At 33.7% G+C, this 18,249-nt stretch overlaps 1 protein-coding gene across 1 annotated transcript in view; it reads right to left on the bottom strand.

Moving 5' to 3' along the window:
• NCAM2 (neural cell adhesion molecule 2) overlaps window positions 1-18,249 on the bottom strand; it is a 258,288-nt gene that overhangs the window by 80,582 nt on the left and 159,457 nt on the right. The window contains exon 9 of the mRNA XM_056500737.1: window positions 9,162-9,312. Coding sequence (XP_056356712.1) covers window positions 9,162-9,312 — 151 coding nt within the window. The remainder of the gene's footprint in view (window positions 1-9,161; window positions 9,313-18,249) is intronic.

The raw sequence follows: 18,249 nt of genomic DNA, 5'->3' as shown, positions 1-18,249 counted from the left end.
GCACCAACTCTCAGGCTGTCTCCATGGCTGAGCTGCTCCAGCACTGATCACCTTCCTGGCCTCACCTGCAGCTGCTCCAGCAAGCCCAAGTCTTTTTGTATTTGGTGTCCCAGAGCTGGATGCAGCACTGCAGGTGAGGATCTCACAAAAGGTGGCAGGTAGAACCACTTCTGTCAACATGCTGCCCACAGGGCCTTGGATGCAGCCCAGGATGTGATAAAGTTCAACTTTTGATAAAAAGTGATAAAGTTTAAACTTGAACAAGGTTCAGGGTCAACTGTGAAATATAGAATATTATTTTGGAGAGGTGAGGCAACCCAAATGAAAAAGATGCCTTGAAGGAACAAAAGATCATATCACAAAGATATAAAACTAAACCAAACTATTCTGTGTGTATAGGATTCTGTAAGGAATTATAAATTTAGAATGGCATTTTAGAGTAGTTAATGTTATGGTACCAGCATCAGTTAAACTCAAGCTGATCATTTTCCCAAGCAAGAGAGAAACAGACAGGTTGGCACTCTAGTTAGACTGAGCTCTGGAAAACCTGTGTAAGATTATTTGAGAGAAGGAAATTCTGACCTGAAAGCTGTCTCTAGCATTTAGATATCCTTGTTAGTTATAATGTCCAGGAACAGTGATTCAACAACAGACTAATACATCACCTGCCCTGTCCAGAGAGTAATGAAATTATGGATGACAAAGATCCAGCTCTGCTGTATGTTTGGTGTCATACACAAAATTAGATACAGCAAATTACCTGATTCAGTACATGTGTCCAGACAACAGTAATGGAAAACTGGTGTGCAGAATCAGATTTGCACTTCTTAAATTAAGAACATAGGTTTTCAAAGTTTTGGCTATTTGTTCCCCTGGAACTTACAATAAAAATATGTGACAGATTGTCAGGTCTGAGACTCTGGGACATTTCCTACAGTATATTATTGGAAGCCTAGGTCTAAAATGATTAATGTTGGCATAAGTTTCCCATCATCAAGGACTTTAATAAACCACATCCTCTGGCAAACCTAGTACTGTCCTTGCCATCCATTCTGTGCAAGGGCCTCAATTTTTTGTAACTCTGCCACAATTTAGTTAACAGCCATCTATCTTTCTCTTGTATTTTCTTCCTCATACCTTTTTCAATAGTTAATATTTTAAAATGAATAGTTCTTCCTTGTATAAAAAATAGAAGAACCTCCACAGACAAGTACAATAACTATCACATATTCATTTGCAAGAAGAAATATTAGAAAGACTTCCAAAATGTGGTTAGGTGACTCTATTTTAATCTATAATCATTCTTAAGACAGGAATTGGATAAATTCAGGACTAACTTTCACTTTACTGCTACTATCATTATCACGTGGCTGTAAGGAAAAACATCCAAGACCCACATAGGAAGTTTCCAAACAGGAAAGCAAAAAAACCTCATCATATATTGATTTTAAATTGCCGTGATTATAAGCTATAACCAGAGGGGTCTTTTTTTCTGGAATCTAACCCATGATTTCAAAAGTTTTGAGAGGTACATGTTTCTTTCAAATCAAGTGCAGAAAACACCACACTTTCTGTAAGACTTCCTTTCCCCTGGCTCATTCTCTTGGTTCCTCTCAAAATTCATTACAATATGGCATTGATATTCAATGATGCACTATTGACTGATTCTACCTTTATGAGGAGTAAGAGCCCTCTCCTACTGTCAAGCAGTACTAGTTCCTGGAAAGCCTGACAAGGATATTATTTTTAATATTCAAACACCATATCAATTGTTCCATTTCCATAAGATACTTTTTGCTAGATCAAAGCACATTGATAATTGCACATTAAATAATGGTGGGCAATGAATGCATGTACAGCACAGGTGCTTGGTGCTGCCAGAGTTGCAGAAATTCAATGTATGTATTTTTCTTTTAATTTCACTTGACATTAAAGAATTGTACTTGCTTTTACTTAGAAAAAAACAAAAACAAAACAAAAAGAAAAAAAAAAAAAAAGAAAAAAGACAAAAGCTTCAATTTCATAGAAACATCTGCTTTGAATTGACACATCTCTCTAAAATTGCCTCAACTAAATTAGTTTAAAGTAGAAGAAATTATAAATAAACATAGCTAGGTAAAATAAGCAAAGTCTGCCACTAGTGATACATAAAGTAAACTGTTTGCATATGCCTATTAATCATTTTTGTATGCCTGTTAATCACCAACAGTGGCCATCAGGTCTAGGGCAGGAAGACTCCCCCTACAGCTCTATCACACTAGCAGCAATTTTCATTTTAGTAATAAAATTATCAGGTATTGCCAATTGTTAACACATTATTCTCAAATGGTGCCAATTTGTACCAAATTTTCAATTGTTACATGTATTCCAGGATAGAATTATTGGAATAATTTAGAACAGAAAAAAAACAGAACAAAACCAGAACTTTCCAAAGGACGTAGACTGACTTCTCCATCAAATATTAGATTGCATAATTGTCTTAAAAGGCATAAGTGAAAAACTGCAATGTTTTTCTGAAACCAAGATCCTAACCCCATCTTTCTTCCTGTCCTACATGTCACATTTTCCTACTTGTCACCCTTACCTCCACAGCATGACTCCTAGTAGATATCATCCCCCCATTCCCTAAGGTCTGTCTCTCTCTCAGACATTCCTAAATCATAATAGTTGCTGTATACCCTTAGCCTTTTCATCTCTTAATTTTTACATGCAGTGCTGTCCAGAAGGCAACAAATAAAATCTCTAAAAACTTGTTTTGTTCAAGTTTCAAAATTCAGCATCACAGTTATCGTATCACCTGATTATTTCCTTCATTGTACTCAGATGCTTTGATTCTGCTTTGTTGGTTCTGTCTTGGAGGTATAAAAAGGGAAAAGGCCACAATACATTTTTTTCATTGCAATATATGTGTAATATAAATTGCATTTTATATAGTTTGAAAACATTTATGAAATCATTTAAAATTTATCACATTAATTATCGATGTAAATATTTAATTCTTTTGGCCTGTAAGACCAACACGCAATGTAGGACCATGCTCAAAAAAGCATTAGAAAATTCTTCCTTTCTTCCTTGTTTTTTTCTTTTTTTTCTACCTTTACTTTTTGTAATTGTGTATGTGAAAAATTATGACAGTAAGAAAATAAGTTGAGGCATATATATCCGTTAATAACTAAATCATTAGAAGCAAAACAAAATAAAACCCAAATTATTCTATTCTTTCAAAATTGTATTCTTTTATTAAGAGAAAAGTAGTTAAAATGTTATTAAAAATCTACTTTAAATGACGACAAATTATTTGCAAGGTTAACCACAACATGTAGTAGAGAGTTCTGTTTGGTAAAAAATTTCTGAGAAATTTCTCATAATATCTCATTAATATTATGTTTAACAAGTTATTAACATATAGCAAAATCTTTTTAGGCTGGATTTTTTTTGTTAAAAACTATTTTTACAGCCTCTGGGGGTTAAAAAATAGGTAGATTTATTATATAGATTAATAATTTCTCCATTTTGCCACACTATTGTAACATCAGAAAAAGAAAATGGATGCATTCAACTCTGCTTCACTGTGGGAAGTTTGGTGAAATGGTTTTGGAAAGTGACTTTATGTGATAAACCTCATCTTTTGCACAGAATTCAAGTTTCTTATCCTCTTGAAGTCACTGCAATGGCATAGTGCACAAGTGCAAAGAAGGAAAATAGTAAATATTACAGCTGACATTCATAATATGTCAAAATTAGCACACTTATTTCGTGATGTTAAAGGTTGACCTTTTCCATCTTTGCTTTCTCGTTTTAACCTATAAATCTGACAGGAAGAAAAGTAACTAAAGCCCACAGTATTTTATTAGAAAAAGATTGATTTTTTTTCTATACTATTTCAATATTTTGTTTCTCTTGATTGTTTTTCCTGTAATTTGTTTCTTTCCTGGGCCATATGAGTGTATTTATTGTGTTGTTTTCTGGCTGTGATGACAGAACAGAGCTGGGTCCTCAAGACTAATGGATGAAGGGAAGGTGTAAAGAAGACAAAGTCAGGTTTTTTTAGTGGTGTCCAGTGACAAGAATGAGGCAATGCCTTCCAATTTCACCCATTCTGTGATTCTGTGAGTCGTGATGGGATGTTGCTGCATTGATTTATTTTAACAGAAACCAAACCCAAATTATGAACTGTTTGAATTTATCACGATTTATGATGGCAGTAGGCAGCTGGAAAACTTTTGTGACATTTATCACAACATCAAGGTTTCCCAGAGAAGTTGTGGATGATCCATCCAAAGAAGTGGTCAAGTTTGGAGGGGCTCTGGCAAACTGGTCTAGTGCAACCTGTCCTTGCCCATGGCAGGGGGTTGGAGCTGGGCTTGATCTTAAAACTCACTTCCAAACCAAACCATTCCATAATTCTATGATAACCTTTGTAATGTCTTGTACACAGTAGCAGCATTTTCACCAGTTGAAAACCTTTCTTCCTTGAAGGTAAATACAATTTGTAGCTCAATCTGTTGAATCCACTTTTAAGTAATGCTGTATATTTTTTGCAAAGGTATAAAATTAAATTGCATGAATCCAAAGCCTCCCCCCCAAATGCAATGCAGCTAACACAAAACAAAGCAAAAGAATAATCAGTTCACAAAATCAAGTTCAATATTGCAAGAGTAATGAGGCTGATTTCAAATTGTGGCAGAGAAAAAAAAAAAACCAAACACATAGGAAAAGACTTAATAAGCAATACAATAGTATAACAAATACTGAACAGCTTTCTTTACAGATTAAGACTATACTGCACATGCTGCATGATTATTTTTGGTTTTACCACTCAAAGCTGGTACTTAACTAATAAGGAATATAACTACAAAAATCCTGTTTGGGTGAAAAGAAAAATTTTATATTCCTGGTAGACACTATATGGAATTCAAATTTTTTTAGAAATTGCTTTCTAAGGAACCATTTTTAACTACTCACATGGCTGATCTCATTCAGAAATGTGCAACATTACTCAATTTATTATATTTATCATAGAAGATTATATCTCAAAAGATTACTCTTTGAGTACAGTGAGCAAACAGGCATTTTTGGACTACCCAGCATAGCTGCAGTATCAGCACTGAATTTGAGAACTTTAGCTAAAATAGTGATGTGAAAACTGGTAATTCCAGCTAAAAATGTCTCTTAGTCAGGATGCTTCCTGGATAGTGTGTGGGAAAACAGAATTTTCCAAAGGACAGAGCTCAATGCCTTTTCTCCAGTAAAAGGAGTAGTGTCCAAAGGAATTTGCACCTGGTGATGCAGAGCAGTCAGAAACAGTAGCATCTTACAAAATGTGTGCACCTGGAAGGAAAAAATGAAGTGAGGGCTGTGAAAACTTCCTGCAAGTTAATGTCAGAAAAACACTGTGGCAAAAGATAATCCACACATGGGACATGTTAAAATTAAGAATTTTCTTCAGTGTTAATTTTGCAGTGAAAAAAATTGTAAAACCCAAAACATAATGTATTCTCTCATCATAATTTTTATTTTAGTCAGCTTTGTATTATGTTTTTAATGACAAAAAAACCCACATAGATATGTAAACATTTGTATAGGAGAACTAACTTTGAGACACCTGATAGTGTTATGTAAAATCAAGTTATAATTCACTATGGTTTATATATTTAAATCCCTCAGGCTGTGTTGAAAACCTCATCTTAGCATATCTTTTTTATGTATTTCTCTAACACTTTTAATAAAAAATATATATTTCTTTATGATAAATATGCAGATAATAACTATAGATACACCTTAATACCCAATATATCTAATACATTCCACCATGTAGGAATTTTTAAATTGATTACTCATTATTACTCTCATCCAATACACACTAGGCTTCATATTTAAAACCAAATGTTCCAGTTAATTAAACCATTAATAAATAATATTTTTGAATGTCATTTTATTTTGATGTAATTTTGATCTACTTTTCATACTATATATCAGGAAGATGAAATATAACCAAACACAAAAATTACTTTGTAGGAAGAAATTCTTAAAAATGCCCCCTGGTTCCCTGCAATTCATGTCTGCCCAGCATTTCCTTCAGATAAAAGTCAGGGTTAACTGTGCCCAGCTGGTATCAAACCTGATAATCTCTTTCTGTCCCAGAGAACTGCTCTTATCACCAGGAGCAACCCAACAGAGAACAGGGATAAAGCACAGAAATAATGTGGAATCCTACTGCCAGTTTAAATCTCTGATAGGGTCAGTGAGTAAAAGGATGGGACAGTGACACCAGAGCACTCTGTGCCCTCCTTAGGGTTGTTTGACTGAGGTGGCATTTAAGGATTTGATGGAAGTGGATTCCTCTCCTGACAACACAAACTGTCAAATACAATAAAACATTAAAAAAAATTCTGTAGTTTTGTTGTTAACTCACAGAAAGGCATAGACATTGTTTACTTCTATCTAAAAACAAGAGAACAATATCAAGAATTAAGTTCTGTTTATCTATTTATATTTTATTTTTAAAATAGCTATTGAGGGTTTAAATGAGAATATTATTAAAGACAATTCATTTTTTTACATGGCTTAACTGCAAGAGTGAGCCATACCTGAATGAATTCTTCTCTGGAGGAGAACAAAACAAAACAAATGAAAGAAACAAATTAAAATATTTGTAGGGTTTAATGCAATTTTTAAAATGACAATTTGGAGGGAAAAAAGTAAAATCCCTGATAGCACTGTTGGTAACTGCAATTAGTATGCTGAAGAAATGCCACTTAGAAAATATGACAATGAGAATCAAATCTATTCAATACTGACTTCCCAGAATCCCCCCATTTTCACTACAAAAATACAAAATATTTGTCATTTTTTGAACCCAAATCTCTTGTTGAAATTTCCTAGCCTGCAAATTCTGAAGTCCCATGGACTGTTATGGAATGACAGATATCCATGACACTGCTTCATACATGTTGGGGAAAGGGCTGTCAGGGCTTAGGAGAACCCAGCATTGCATGGAAATGGGGGCAGGAGCTGCTGAAAGACTCTTTGAAGGGGCTGTTCTGTTAAAGAATTTTATGGCAGAGACCATAAAATGGGAAATGGGGCTGGAAAGAGGCACTTCCTCCTGGGGACATTCTTTTAAAGAACAGGAGAATTCTTTACTATTAAACAAGTGTTTTCTTTCCTGGGCAATAAGTTATATTTGAAGCTCATATACCAGTGCAAAGTTATTTGCAAAGGAAAGCAAAAAATTTCTCAGGCTCATTAATCAGAATATGAGACAGGCCTATATTGTATCACCCCAGAAAAATTTGCTTTGCATAATAGAACTACTTGACTTAAAGGAATTGAGGAAAGTTGTATTTCTGTTAGTTAAACAACACCTGTCCTACCAAAACAATATATTTGGGTTAAAGCTCACTATCAGTTGAGTATTTAAAACTTGAAACTTCAGTTTTAGAAATACTGTAATAAAAATCTTCTGTAATACATTAAAAGTAATCATTATAATGTGTGATTTCTCTGATGGTAGAATAATATTTCTATCTTCTTTATCAAATGTGCTTCCTGAGAGGATTTTAGAACTGTAAAAAATTTTATGCTGTATGAAAAACTGTGTCTACCAAGGCATAAATTCAGACTTTAAGTTATTCCATTTTCTCATATACTGTATTTGATTGTTCCCACACATATTCAAAACTAATTCTGCCATACCATAAAAAAGACTCTGCAACTTTTAAATTCTTTTCACCTCTTCTAAAACTTTCACCCTGAAAGGTGCCTTAGTCTACAATAATGTATTGTATCAATGCAGAGGTTTTATTATGCCCCCTGGTATGAATTCTATGCTGCTAATAAATTCTTAAATTTCAATTGTCCATGTTTTGTAACATATGGTGCACCATATCTCTCTCTTCTGAATACAAAATATATTACTAAATACAAAATACAAAATATATTACTATTTAATGTTAAAGCATAGCAGCAACAAAACTATAATCAAACCATGTATTTCATGTTATTATGTGGAGAGCTGGCAGGATTTTAAAGAAAATTCACTTAATTTGCATTTTTATCTAGTTCCCCCCCTCCCCCTTAAAATACATATAAAAAGTTATCATTGCATGCCTTAAAGAAAACAAATACAGAAAAATAAGAATATTTCTTAGGTCTTCTGTCTTGGCATATCTCTCCATTCCTAATACCTAAAAATTCTTTTCATCAATCCTCATTTTTCTTTCAGATTTATATTCTATGCCACAATTCAATGCTTCCCTGGCAAAAAAAGAACACACAACTGTATTGTGAAAGCACTTTCAGAACTCCTCAGGAAATCACACCATGGTCTGTAATCATTACTTTTATTTCTGTGCCACAGAATCCTATTCCAGCTTTTATCTTCCCACTGGAAAGTTTCTTTTCACAGACCCAGTTCAAACAGGCTTATGCAAACTCTACTGGAGATGTAAAGCAATTGTATCTAGAAATTTCTAGGTAAATGGAGCAACAATGAAATAAAAAGGAAGAAATTTCTTACTTGTTTTCATTTTTTAAGACCTTTGCTCATGAATTTGAAGAACAATTTGAAGAAGCAATTACCCAATATTTTTTTTTTATATATAATAAAAATAATCTCCTTTTCTCCTGGATAAAGTGCAAGATCTTGGAATAAAGACAATCCCTAAAAGAGACTGTCACAAACATGATAACTCCAGGAGGGGTTATAACAGTGGCTGGAGACCTTTGAGGGATTAGTAAATCAGAGGACTCAGAAACAGAAAAGAATCTTTGTTGAATCTTAGAAGGTAAAGCTCAAGACTTAGCTGGTGCTCAAACCAGTCCTTACTTTTATCCCACTGAATACTTTTCATTCCCAGCAGTCTCAGCTAGCCCAGAGATTTGAAGTTATTAAGGTAATAATTAAGTTAATGGATAACAACACTTGAATATAATTTCAGAAGCAATCCTGAAGAAACCAACACACCAACAAGGGTTTTTTTCAGAACTTCAGAAAAGACAGGATTCTTCCACAGAGTAATGAACTACAGGACATGCTCTCTTCATTTATGCAAGTTTAATCATGAATTACCATGAAAAAAAATGACCTTCCATTAAGAATGTACTTTTTTTTTCTTTTGAAACAAATTTAAAAGAGAAAACAAAATATTAGAACTTACATTCAATATCAAGGTACATGCTCTTTTGGTGCCCACCAATTCTACTTGCCGCTTCACAGTCATATCTCCCTGAATCTGACAACTTCACATCTTTAATATGCAGTGACGACTTCCCATGCTGCCCTTTGACTTCTATACGGCCATCTGGGCTCTGTTTATATTGATTCAGGAAAAAAGAAGGTTTCACATATTTATATCTGTATACCAATGTAGAATTTATATATTAAACACTACTGATAAGAATGACTGAAAGCATCTCTTCACCCGTGGTGAAGTCATTACTGACAGCTAAGCAATTTCTAAATTTTCCAAATAAATTAAAAAATATAGAAAAACATGTTCTCTTTCTAGGCAGTATAATCAAAGGAATAAGTACATGCTTAAAGGAACATTGTCAAGGGAAACCACAAAACTTATCAAATTATGACAGCCACAGTGAACTGCATATTCAAAACTTCTTTATGACCTCACTCACTGTGTTATGATGCTGATAAGAAATATGCATAGATAAAACACTATAGTTTAGACTACACACAACATTATCTCTGGTCCTTTCAACTGCAGCTGTGAAACAATAGAAGAAATGGCTCAGACAATGAGCAAATCCCAGAATCTCAAAACTGTTAAAAAAACTCAAACTGTAAATGCAACTAGAATTTCTGAATTGCAGCTCCTTTTCATTCAGTGGAAAAGGAGAGGGAGAAAAATTAATGCTGCCTTTCAATTTTCTAGAACATAAATCTTATAAAAATCCTTATCCATAATGACTCTCCTTTTCCTTCCCTGTCCCTCCCCACAAAATTATTTGAATTCAAAAGATATATAAATATTAAGTAAAACTAAATAAAATAAAGTCCTCTTCTTGATGCTTCAAACTTCATAAAGTATTATGCCTGAGGAAAAAGAAGTTATTTTTTTCTGCTCTTTACTTATAGAATCATAGAATATTTTGGGCTGGAAAGGACTTCAAAGCTCATCTCATCCAAACCCCCCTGCCTGGGCAGGGACACCTCCCACTAGAACAGCCACAGCTTCTCTGGGCAACCTTTGGGAAATTTGTTGCACTTTGTCCTCTCACTTTTTTTTCTGTTTAAGGGGAAAAAAAACCTCCAAATGTGATTAAAGATATTGATATTTACCTGCCTTCATTATAGTAAGGTGGACAAGGGAAGAAAACCCAGTAACTATATCACTGCATGACATTAAACTTGAAGCAGACTTTTATGTTCAATTCTATAATACACACACTCAAGTTTACTGAATATTACACTCTACCTCACCAAGTGGCAGCTGATGTTTGAGTGGCTGAGCTTTTAACTCAGTACAATTCTTCCTGGACTTAATAAAGGAAATATGCTACAATTTAGACCTTAAAATATTTGATGTACAGCAGACAAATGAAGCATGCTGTTTATCATGATTTCTATAGAAAGAAAAGTATCCTGATCCTATGTAAGAATCCAAGTAGACTGAATTTTGTTTCCTGTGAAAATGACTCATCATAGGTACATAAATTAAAGTTCTTAAATTCTAACCCAGGAGCCAACATAAACCTCTTTGGATTGGTAAAAATTAACAACTTAGACCACTTAGCTATCAATTTTATTACTGAAAATTCTATTTCCTCAATATGGTCAAAAAAAGAAAATAAAAGTTATGATGTTGCTAGTAAACCTGTTACTGTGGAGAACATCATAGTTTTTGGAAGGAATTCCTGGGCTAATTAAAATGCAATTTCTTTAAAATAAAACATTAAGTTGATTTCTAATTTCTGATACAAAGTCAGATTTATATATATGTACAGCATATGTAAAAATGTTTATTTATATAGCATTATATATATTGTTCATATATATGTAAAGCAAGAACTTTCTATGACATACTTAATACCAGTTATGAGCATTTTCTTCTTTATTTAAATATTGAGCATGTAATACCATGGTCAAACTACATTATTCCTGTCTAAAATGCATATACACTTCAGAAATTTAATTTCTGATTTCTCCTTGATAACAAATATTTCCTTAAGAAGTTACATTTAAAACAGTGAAACAACCTGTGACAGCGAATCATAGATACAATAGTAAATACTTTATTAGTCATTCATTAGTTCAAAGCTAATCCCAAATACTTTAATTCACTAATACATATTTCACTGTAAGTAATTCTATATCCCTAAGTGCATACATGAATACGAAAAGATGTCATAAAACAAAACAATAATAAAAAAAGCACTAAGATCATTGAATTAAATAACTTTTACAATAATTTCTCATTTTAGTTCATCTAATTATTTCCTAACACTGATGGAAAAAATTTAGTCTGTGCTCAGTATAATTTTCCTATGTTTTCACATTCTCTTATTCAAATGTAGATGATGTAATATATCTTAGATTTATAGGTAGGACAAAACCCAAGAGAATAAATACTCTGACTGACAGGAGATTTTCACATATCATTTATTCTTATAATCAAATATATGGTAAGATACATTGTAAGAGGGATTTATTAGGTTCAAAGTCCATAAAACATATAAAACAATTGTAGGCAAGAAAATTTCACTAGAATTATAAAAAATATGCATTTACTAAAGATTTTTAAAATAGGTTCTGCTTCCTTGCTTATAATACTTAATTGCTTATTATACTGTGACTTCTTAATAAACAGTTTAAAGAGTCTGTTCCCTGAGTCTATTCTGCAGTTGGATTGCACAAATCCATCATTCATTTCTTTTACAAATATGATGCAATACATGATTAAAAATATACTCATAGGCATTCCTGAAGAAAGAAACAGAGTGCAAATACAGACCAAGAAAATTCCATTATCAAATGAAGAAGTAACTAATTAAATGAACAAATAAATGAAAGGAAATGTCTTGATGCAGGTGTCTCTATCTGTGAGAGGATTCCCAGAAAATGTGGGAGACCACCACTTGCAAATCAAAACACGAGTTAGTGTGCTGAAGTTTCAGAAGGACCTCAAAAACACTGGTGTGGCTGTATTATATTTCTTTATGGTATAAATCAGACAAGAGAGATTTGATTAAGTGATTCAAGGACATGTTCTGATGGCATAAAAAAGCACAATAGCAGTGCAGTTGAATATGACAAACTATGGAACACTACACTTGCCCAGTAATCCTTAGGAGAAATCCCCACCAGTTAGAAAGCTTTGGAGCTGCCAATGGGCCAAAACAAAAATATAGAAATAATCTCTATAAATTAACAATGTCAGAAACTCTCAAACCTTCCTGAAATAAGAATAGACGTCTACTAAATTGGGACTTTTTTTTTTCTTTTAAATGGTATAGCATGAGACATGTAGAATCTATTTTATTTTATTGTTTCATAATAATAAAGAGCACAAAAGGGACAGAACAAACTCCTAGAATAGTATCTGTGGCCCAACACAGATGATTTATACTCATTCACTAAATTATTCAGTATCTCCTCCCACCATAGAGAATGAACAATCATTGGAGTCTCATAAACATGAGGACAAACAGTTCCATACAGATTTACACATTCTTTGGAAAGATTTGGAAATTATGTTAACAGACCCTTACACTGGCAGAATGATGAAGTTTTCAGAAGTTACATTTTCACAGCATTTTAGAAATCATAATAAAATTTTAATAAATAAATATTTTTTCATTATTAATATTCATTGGATAATTTCATAAAAATAATAAATAAAAATGGGGTTTTTGAGGCTTTGGCGGTGGGGTTTTTTTTTTTCGCCATAATTTCACCACCAGCATAAAACTAAAATACAAGTGAAAAATCTTCAGTAGAGACTTTGAAAAATGTTTTACTTAGATAAAGCCACTTTGTGATTTTACCCACAGAAAACGCATATTCCCTAAATTAGGAATTTTATTTTGAATGCTGACAGCAATTTAGTTCTCTGCTGCTGTTAAAGAAAACTCTTCCATACAGGTCTGCAAGTAAAATTATCCAAAATGAAACCATATAAAAAGTACCATCTGGGGAAAAAAATTAAAAATATGAAAATGTTCTGCAGTTGCAATACTCTTACTTATGTCGTTAAACACAAATGATTCCTATGCTAATTAAAAAGTGAGAAGTATTGCATAATTTGAGATTAGTGCTGCAGGTTCTGTAATAGTAAATATATATTTTTGGTTTTGATAAAATTCTTGTCATGCTACACATGTTATTCTACTCCTTGAGTTTTGTCATGCTCTTGCTTCCAGAATATCTTGCATAGTTTGCAGTTCCACATGTGAATATTCCCAAAGCCTGACCAGCTGATGCTGACCTGGCTGGTCTATGCACAGCTCCAAAGTCAAGAACCAGAGCTCCCAAGGCAGCATCAGAACAATGACAACTCTGAATTTCAGGAATTCCACTCGTGGAGAGGCTGGGGATGAGATGAGCCAACAAATCCACAGGGAGACAAGGATAGCTTCTGGAACAGAATAAATTATTCAGGTACCATGGAGTTTTCAATCTCCAAAATTCCACTGCTATTTTAGCAAAATCAGTACAATTTTTCAGGTGGAGAGAGTTTGCTGATTACGACGCTCAGAAATTGTCGTTCGTTTGCCAACTGTAGAAAGCTGCACTTGGGCAGAGGAGATGGTGTGCTTAGGGGATGAGTTTGATTTATCAGCCATTGCTCCAACTCCCACTGAGGAAAAGTAGAACCAAATGAGATGAAGTCGTAGGGCTGCCAAAATTTGCATTTTTAGTTGGCTGAAAACAAGAGTGGAAGGTAAGAACAGTTGCAGAAACTGGTGATTCTTTTGTAGCTGGATTTCAGTAATATTGCTTGGATGGTTAGAGCAGCTGACTTTCCTCCTAGAGTTTATCACTTGGCTGCCAAAGTACTGCTTCAACTCCTGAAGTCCAAGTGCAAGACTGCAAGCAAAGCAATCCCTTCATTTAAAATCCAGACAAGTTGAAATACCTTTATTTGTTTTTTCTTCTAATGCTTAAAGCTTATTTGTGAGCAAAGTGTCCATAGTTGAAATGCTACAGGTCAGTTTTGCCTGTCACATTTACCAAATGTTTCTTCTGATACCTTGTGTACTGTAGTAATACTTTGGATGTGCACTGCATATATTAACCACAGAAAACTGAAGAGGTAGTGGCTTAGAATTGAGACTGTTTTTTCTTTTGCAGAACATGGAGCAATATCCTAAAGAACAGTCACTGTAGGAACATGTAACTTGAGTGAAAGTGCAGGCATTTTAAATTTCCTGCAAAGGTTCTGCTTCAGATGCACATGGTCGAAGATCCTCATACTGCAGGGGAAGGATTAAAAAAAAAATCATAGTTTATCCTTCTTTGGATCAAATGGTTAAAATTCCCAACTCAATATGTTGTCCTGGTCATGTTTTCAGTACACATCATTGAATTTTCAAGGAGAAAACAAATATTGATAAACAGAATCATCTTTGGAGTTTCACAAATAACAATTTTTTAGGAAGTTTGATGATTTCAGGTTGTGTTCACATCCACATGAGGGGTAACTTGAGGTCATATACTTCAGGCTGATGCTTCTTATAAGTGAGATTTAAGCAGATCTTAATTGCCCATGAAAATATTTCTTGAAGCAGCATGTAAGATAAGAACCTCTGCAACCTGCCATGCTGATACTAAATGATGATAAAACTCCAGAAGTCTATTAAATGTACGTGACCAGCAATTCCTAGTCTGAAAATCTACCTTTGATGATGAGAGAAAGGCTGTTAGTCACAACAGCCATCATCGTGTAGAAGCTGATGGAAGCTCCCTTCTGGATTATGGATGGTATATTCACAATATTTCCCATTCTCTTCAGGTAAATGTATTCTATCCATGCACCTGTTGGAGACAGCAGAAAATTCCAGAGTATTGCTATGTGCATATGCCTTAATGTCCAGTGAATCAGAATAATGCTACAGCAGTGTCTTGGACTTCAGTGATTTTTATAGGAGACCTTGTGATATTTTAAAACTTCAGCTTGTTAATTATACATGTCAGCATGCTGCAAATTCATGAATTTCTAGGGATTTGTTTTTCCACAAAGAAGAAATTATCGAAGCATCTATTGTTTGTAGATCTATATTGTAGCACCAGGGAAGTCACAAGAAAACCTAATGATGAAGAAAAAAATACTGTTGTTTGGATTTTCTGTTCAGCTGCAGACACACCAGTAACTTTTATAGAATTCAGATTGTAAATGGCAGCACGTTCTATGCAGGTTGCTAGCAGCATGTACAGTCTCAGGAAAAAATGTGCTCTTGAATGCTTCATAAAACTTTTTGAAATTATGGACTGATATTTCATTGTTCATGCTGGCATTTCTTTCAGACTTAAGTCATTATGCAAAGACATGACACATGAAATTCTGACACCAACACTTTCTAAGACATGAAATGGAAAACTTAATTTTTTTCCTTCATTGGTTTTTACTCAGCAATGAATATGTAAGAAAAGTACTTAAGAGGGGAAAAATGATGAGCATCCATTCAAGATTACTTCTGCTAAAGATGCAAATCCTAGATTTTTTAATGATGCAAATGACAAGAAAGAAATGGTTGATGATTTTTAATGGCAAAAAAGCATCATATTGAATAAACTTGCAGAGTAGAACAAGCATTAGTATTGGCCATGATAAAGAACAACAGTAACCACAACGAATGTTTTATCTATATCAGAAATACTACAACTCTAATAATTGCATATGCACTTTGTAATTAGAAATCCTGTTTCACTCACAAATAGTATATTTAATGGCTTTATTCCTAAGAATTCTGCTGATCTGTATCTACTCCAACACTGCTGTGGTGCCATTAAAATAGGTGACTCTAATTCAGGCTAGCAAAATCCTCAGGGAGAAGACCTTTAAGTCCAATGTTCTTATTCAATACAAATCTCACATAAAACAGCCACCAAAAATAATGGTTTTACTATACAATTGCATCTTAGTTTAGACAACCAAATGTTATTGTAACTTGGGACTGGAGGTGTTTGTTCTGTAATTTTAGTGACCAAGAGAAAACGTGAGAAAAACTTACAAAGGAAAGAAACCAAAGAAACCTGTGGTTGGACACACATAAAGACTAATCACATCAACTTACTGCATTATAAAATGGACAAAAATAACTTGAAGTTAACCCAAGGCAGGGTGATGAATTGAATTTTCAATATTTTTTTACTCTTCTTTACTTTTCTTTTTTTTTTTTTTTTTTTTTTTTCTTCTTTCAAGGAAAACAAGCACTGTCAGCCTGCCTCTGGTGCCTGGGTGATTAAAACAAGGAAAGGAAAACCAGGAACCTTTTGAATAACAATTTTAACTACACTGTCATTTTTCTCCCCCTTTAATTCTTAGATAATTTGAATTAAAATGTTCAACTGATTATAACTGAACTAAGAATATTTACTTGGTTTATTTTGTTTAAACTGATATTACTTGGACTGATAACAAATTCCTGGATATATACAGGTGGTGTACCTCTCCTGCCCACAATCTTTGCTGTAATATATGACTATCTTTAAAATTACTACTACTACAATATTATTACTACACAATTATTATGGCTAGACAGCAGATAGGAAATCTTTCAGGAAACTGGGCTGAGACAGAGACCTGCAGGGGCATATGCAAGCACCAAGGCTCCCTTAGGGGAAGGAAAGCCATGGAAGGACAGAAAGCTTGAGTCACAAGGTGAAGGGAATTGTCAGCAGGACAGATCCTAACCTCACAGATCACAAAGTCTTTGCTCACATACCCTGGTAACTCTGGAGGGCTTTTTTCATCTGAAGAAACAGAGAGAAATTACTGCAGTAGCAAGCAAAATGGAGAAAGTGAGGTAACCTGGGCATGTCTGAAAGGGCATATGTTTTCAAGCAATTTTATTTAATTGATGTCCTCAGTTCTCAGTTTCTCTATTTACATGTCTGTATTGATAAATATGGATATAAATAAAAGCTTATGCTAGATATATCAGCCAAATTGGATGTTTGCTATTACAGAAAAATGTCATGCTACTAGAGATTGAAATAAGTTAGGAAGCAGAGATTGCAACATGGTAGCACAAGCACCCATATGTCATTTGCCTGGGGAAAAGTCTCATTGAGAAACAAAACCTTTAAGCAAGTCCATTTCTTATTTTCAGTCAGCTTGTAGGATTCCTGACTCAGCTGTACACAGTAGGAAACTGAATATATTCTAAAATTATCAGAAGTTCTGTATTAGTACATAACTGAAGAAACAGATCTGTAGCAACACATTAACTGATGAGACTGTGGATAAATTAATGACAGCTGAAATATTAGTCACAGCTCCAGAATTCTGGGGACTGGAGGAAAGTAATCATTTTCTGTGTAAGGAAGAAAAGGAGAAGTGAGTAAAAAAGTGTGAGAAAGCCCCTTAACCAAGTTATATTTGGAGGATATATATTAAAATCCTGAGGATTTTTATGTATAGGCTACCTATAGGACATATTAAAGCATGTTAGATGATCATCTTGCAGTAATGATTTCCACATGCTACTAATTAATTGAATTTTGTCATAAATATTAGAACTTCATTTGCTCAAGCAGGAATTTATAGAAAGGCAAAAAATAATTTTATTGCTAATGACGTTATTCATACAACACTTAAAAATTTTAATAATGCAGGTTGAACCTATGCATAGATGGAAGTTCTTTTGACCATGAATCAAAACTCAGACCTATTTCCCATTTATGAAGTCCTAAGAAATACTGTTTGCTGAATTTTATAAGCTGTCAGTAAGGGATGGTGCAAAGAGTCTTCACTTTTCCCAATGTACAGAAACATGACTTTTGCATTATGCTTTAGATGAAATTTCAAAGCTTCCTGACTAGCAAGACTGGTACATCATCATTGTCCTCTTAAAGTATCATAATTTCACTGTGTTTGGAATCTGAGAACTGGTATTAGCAGGAAAAATAGTTTTTGTGAGTAGATACACATGGAGAGATTGCACAGTGAGAATGTGACAGGAAAATATGTTTTTTTTATAAGCATACTATGGACATTAATAAATTATCAAGAACTAATTATTACGCAGAGATTAGATAAAAAAAACAAACAAGGGATTGAAAAATTG

This window comes from Oenanthe melanoleuca, chromosome 1 (assembly GCF_029582105.1).
Source record: "Oenanthe melanoleuca isolate GR-GAL-2019-014 chromosome 1, OMel1.0, whole genome shotgun sequence".
Classification (NCBI taxonomy): Eukaryota; Metazoa; Chordata; class Aves; order Passeriformes; family Muscicapidae; genus Oenanthe; species Oenanthe melanoleuca.
This window is presented reverse-complemented; position numbering and strand designations above follow the sequence as displayed.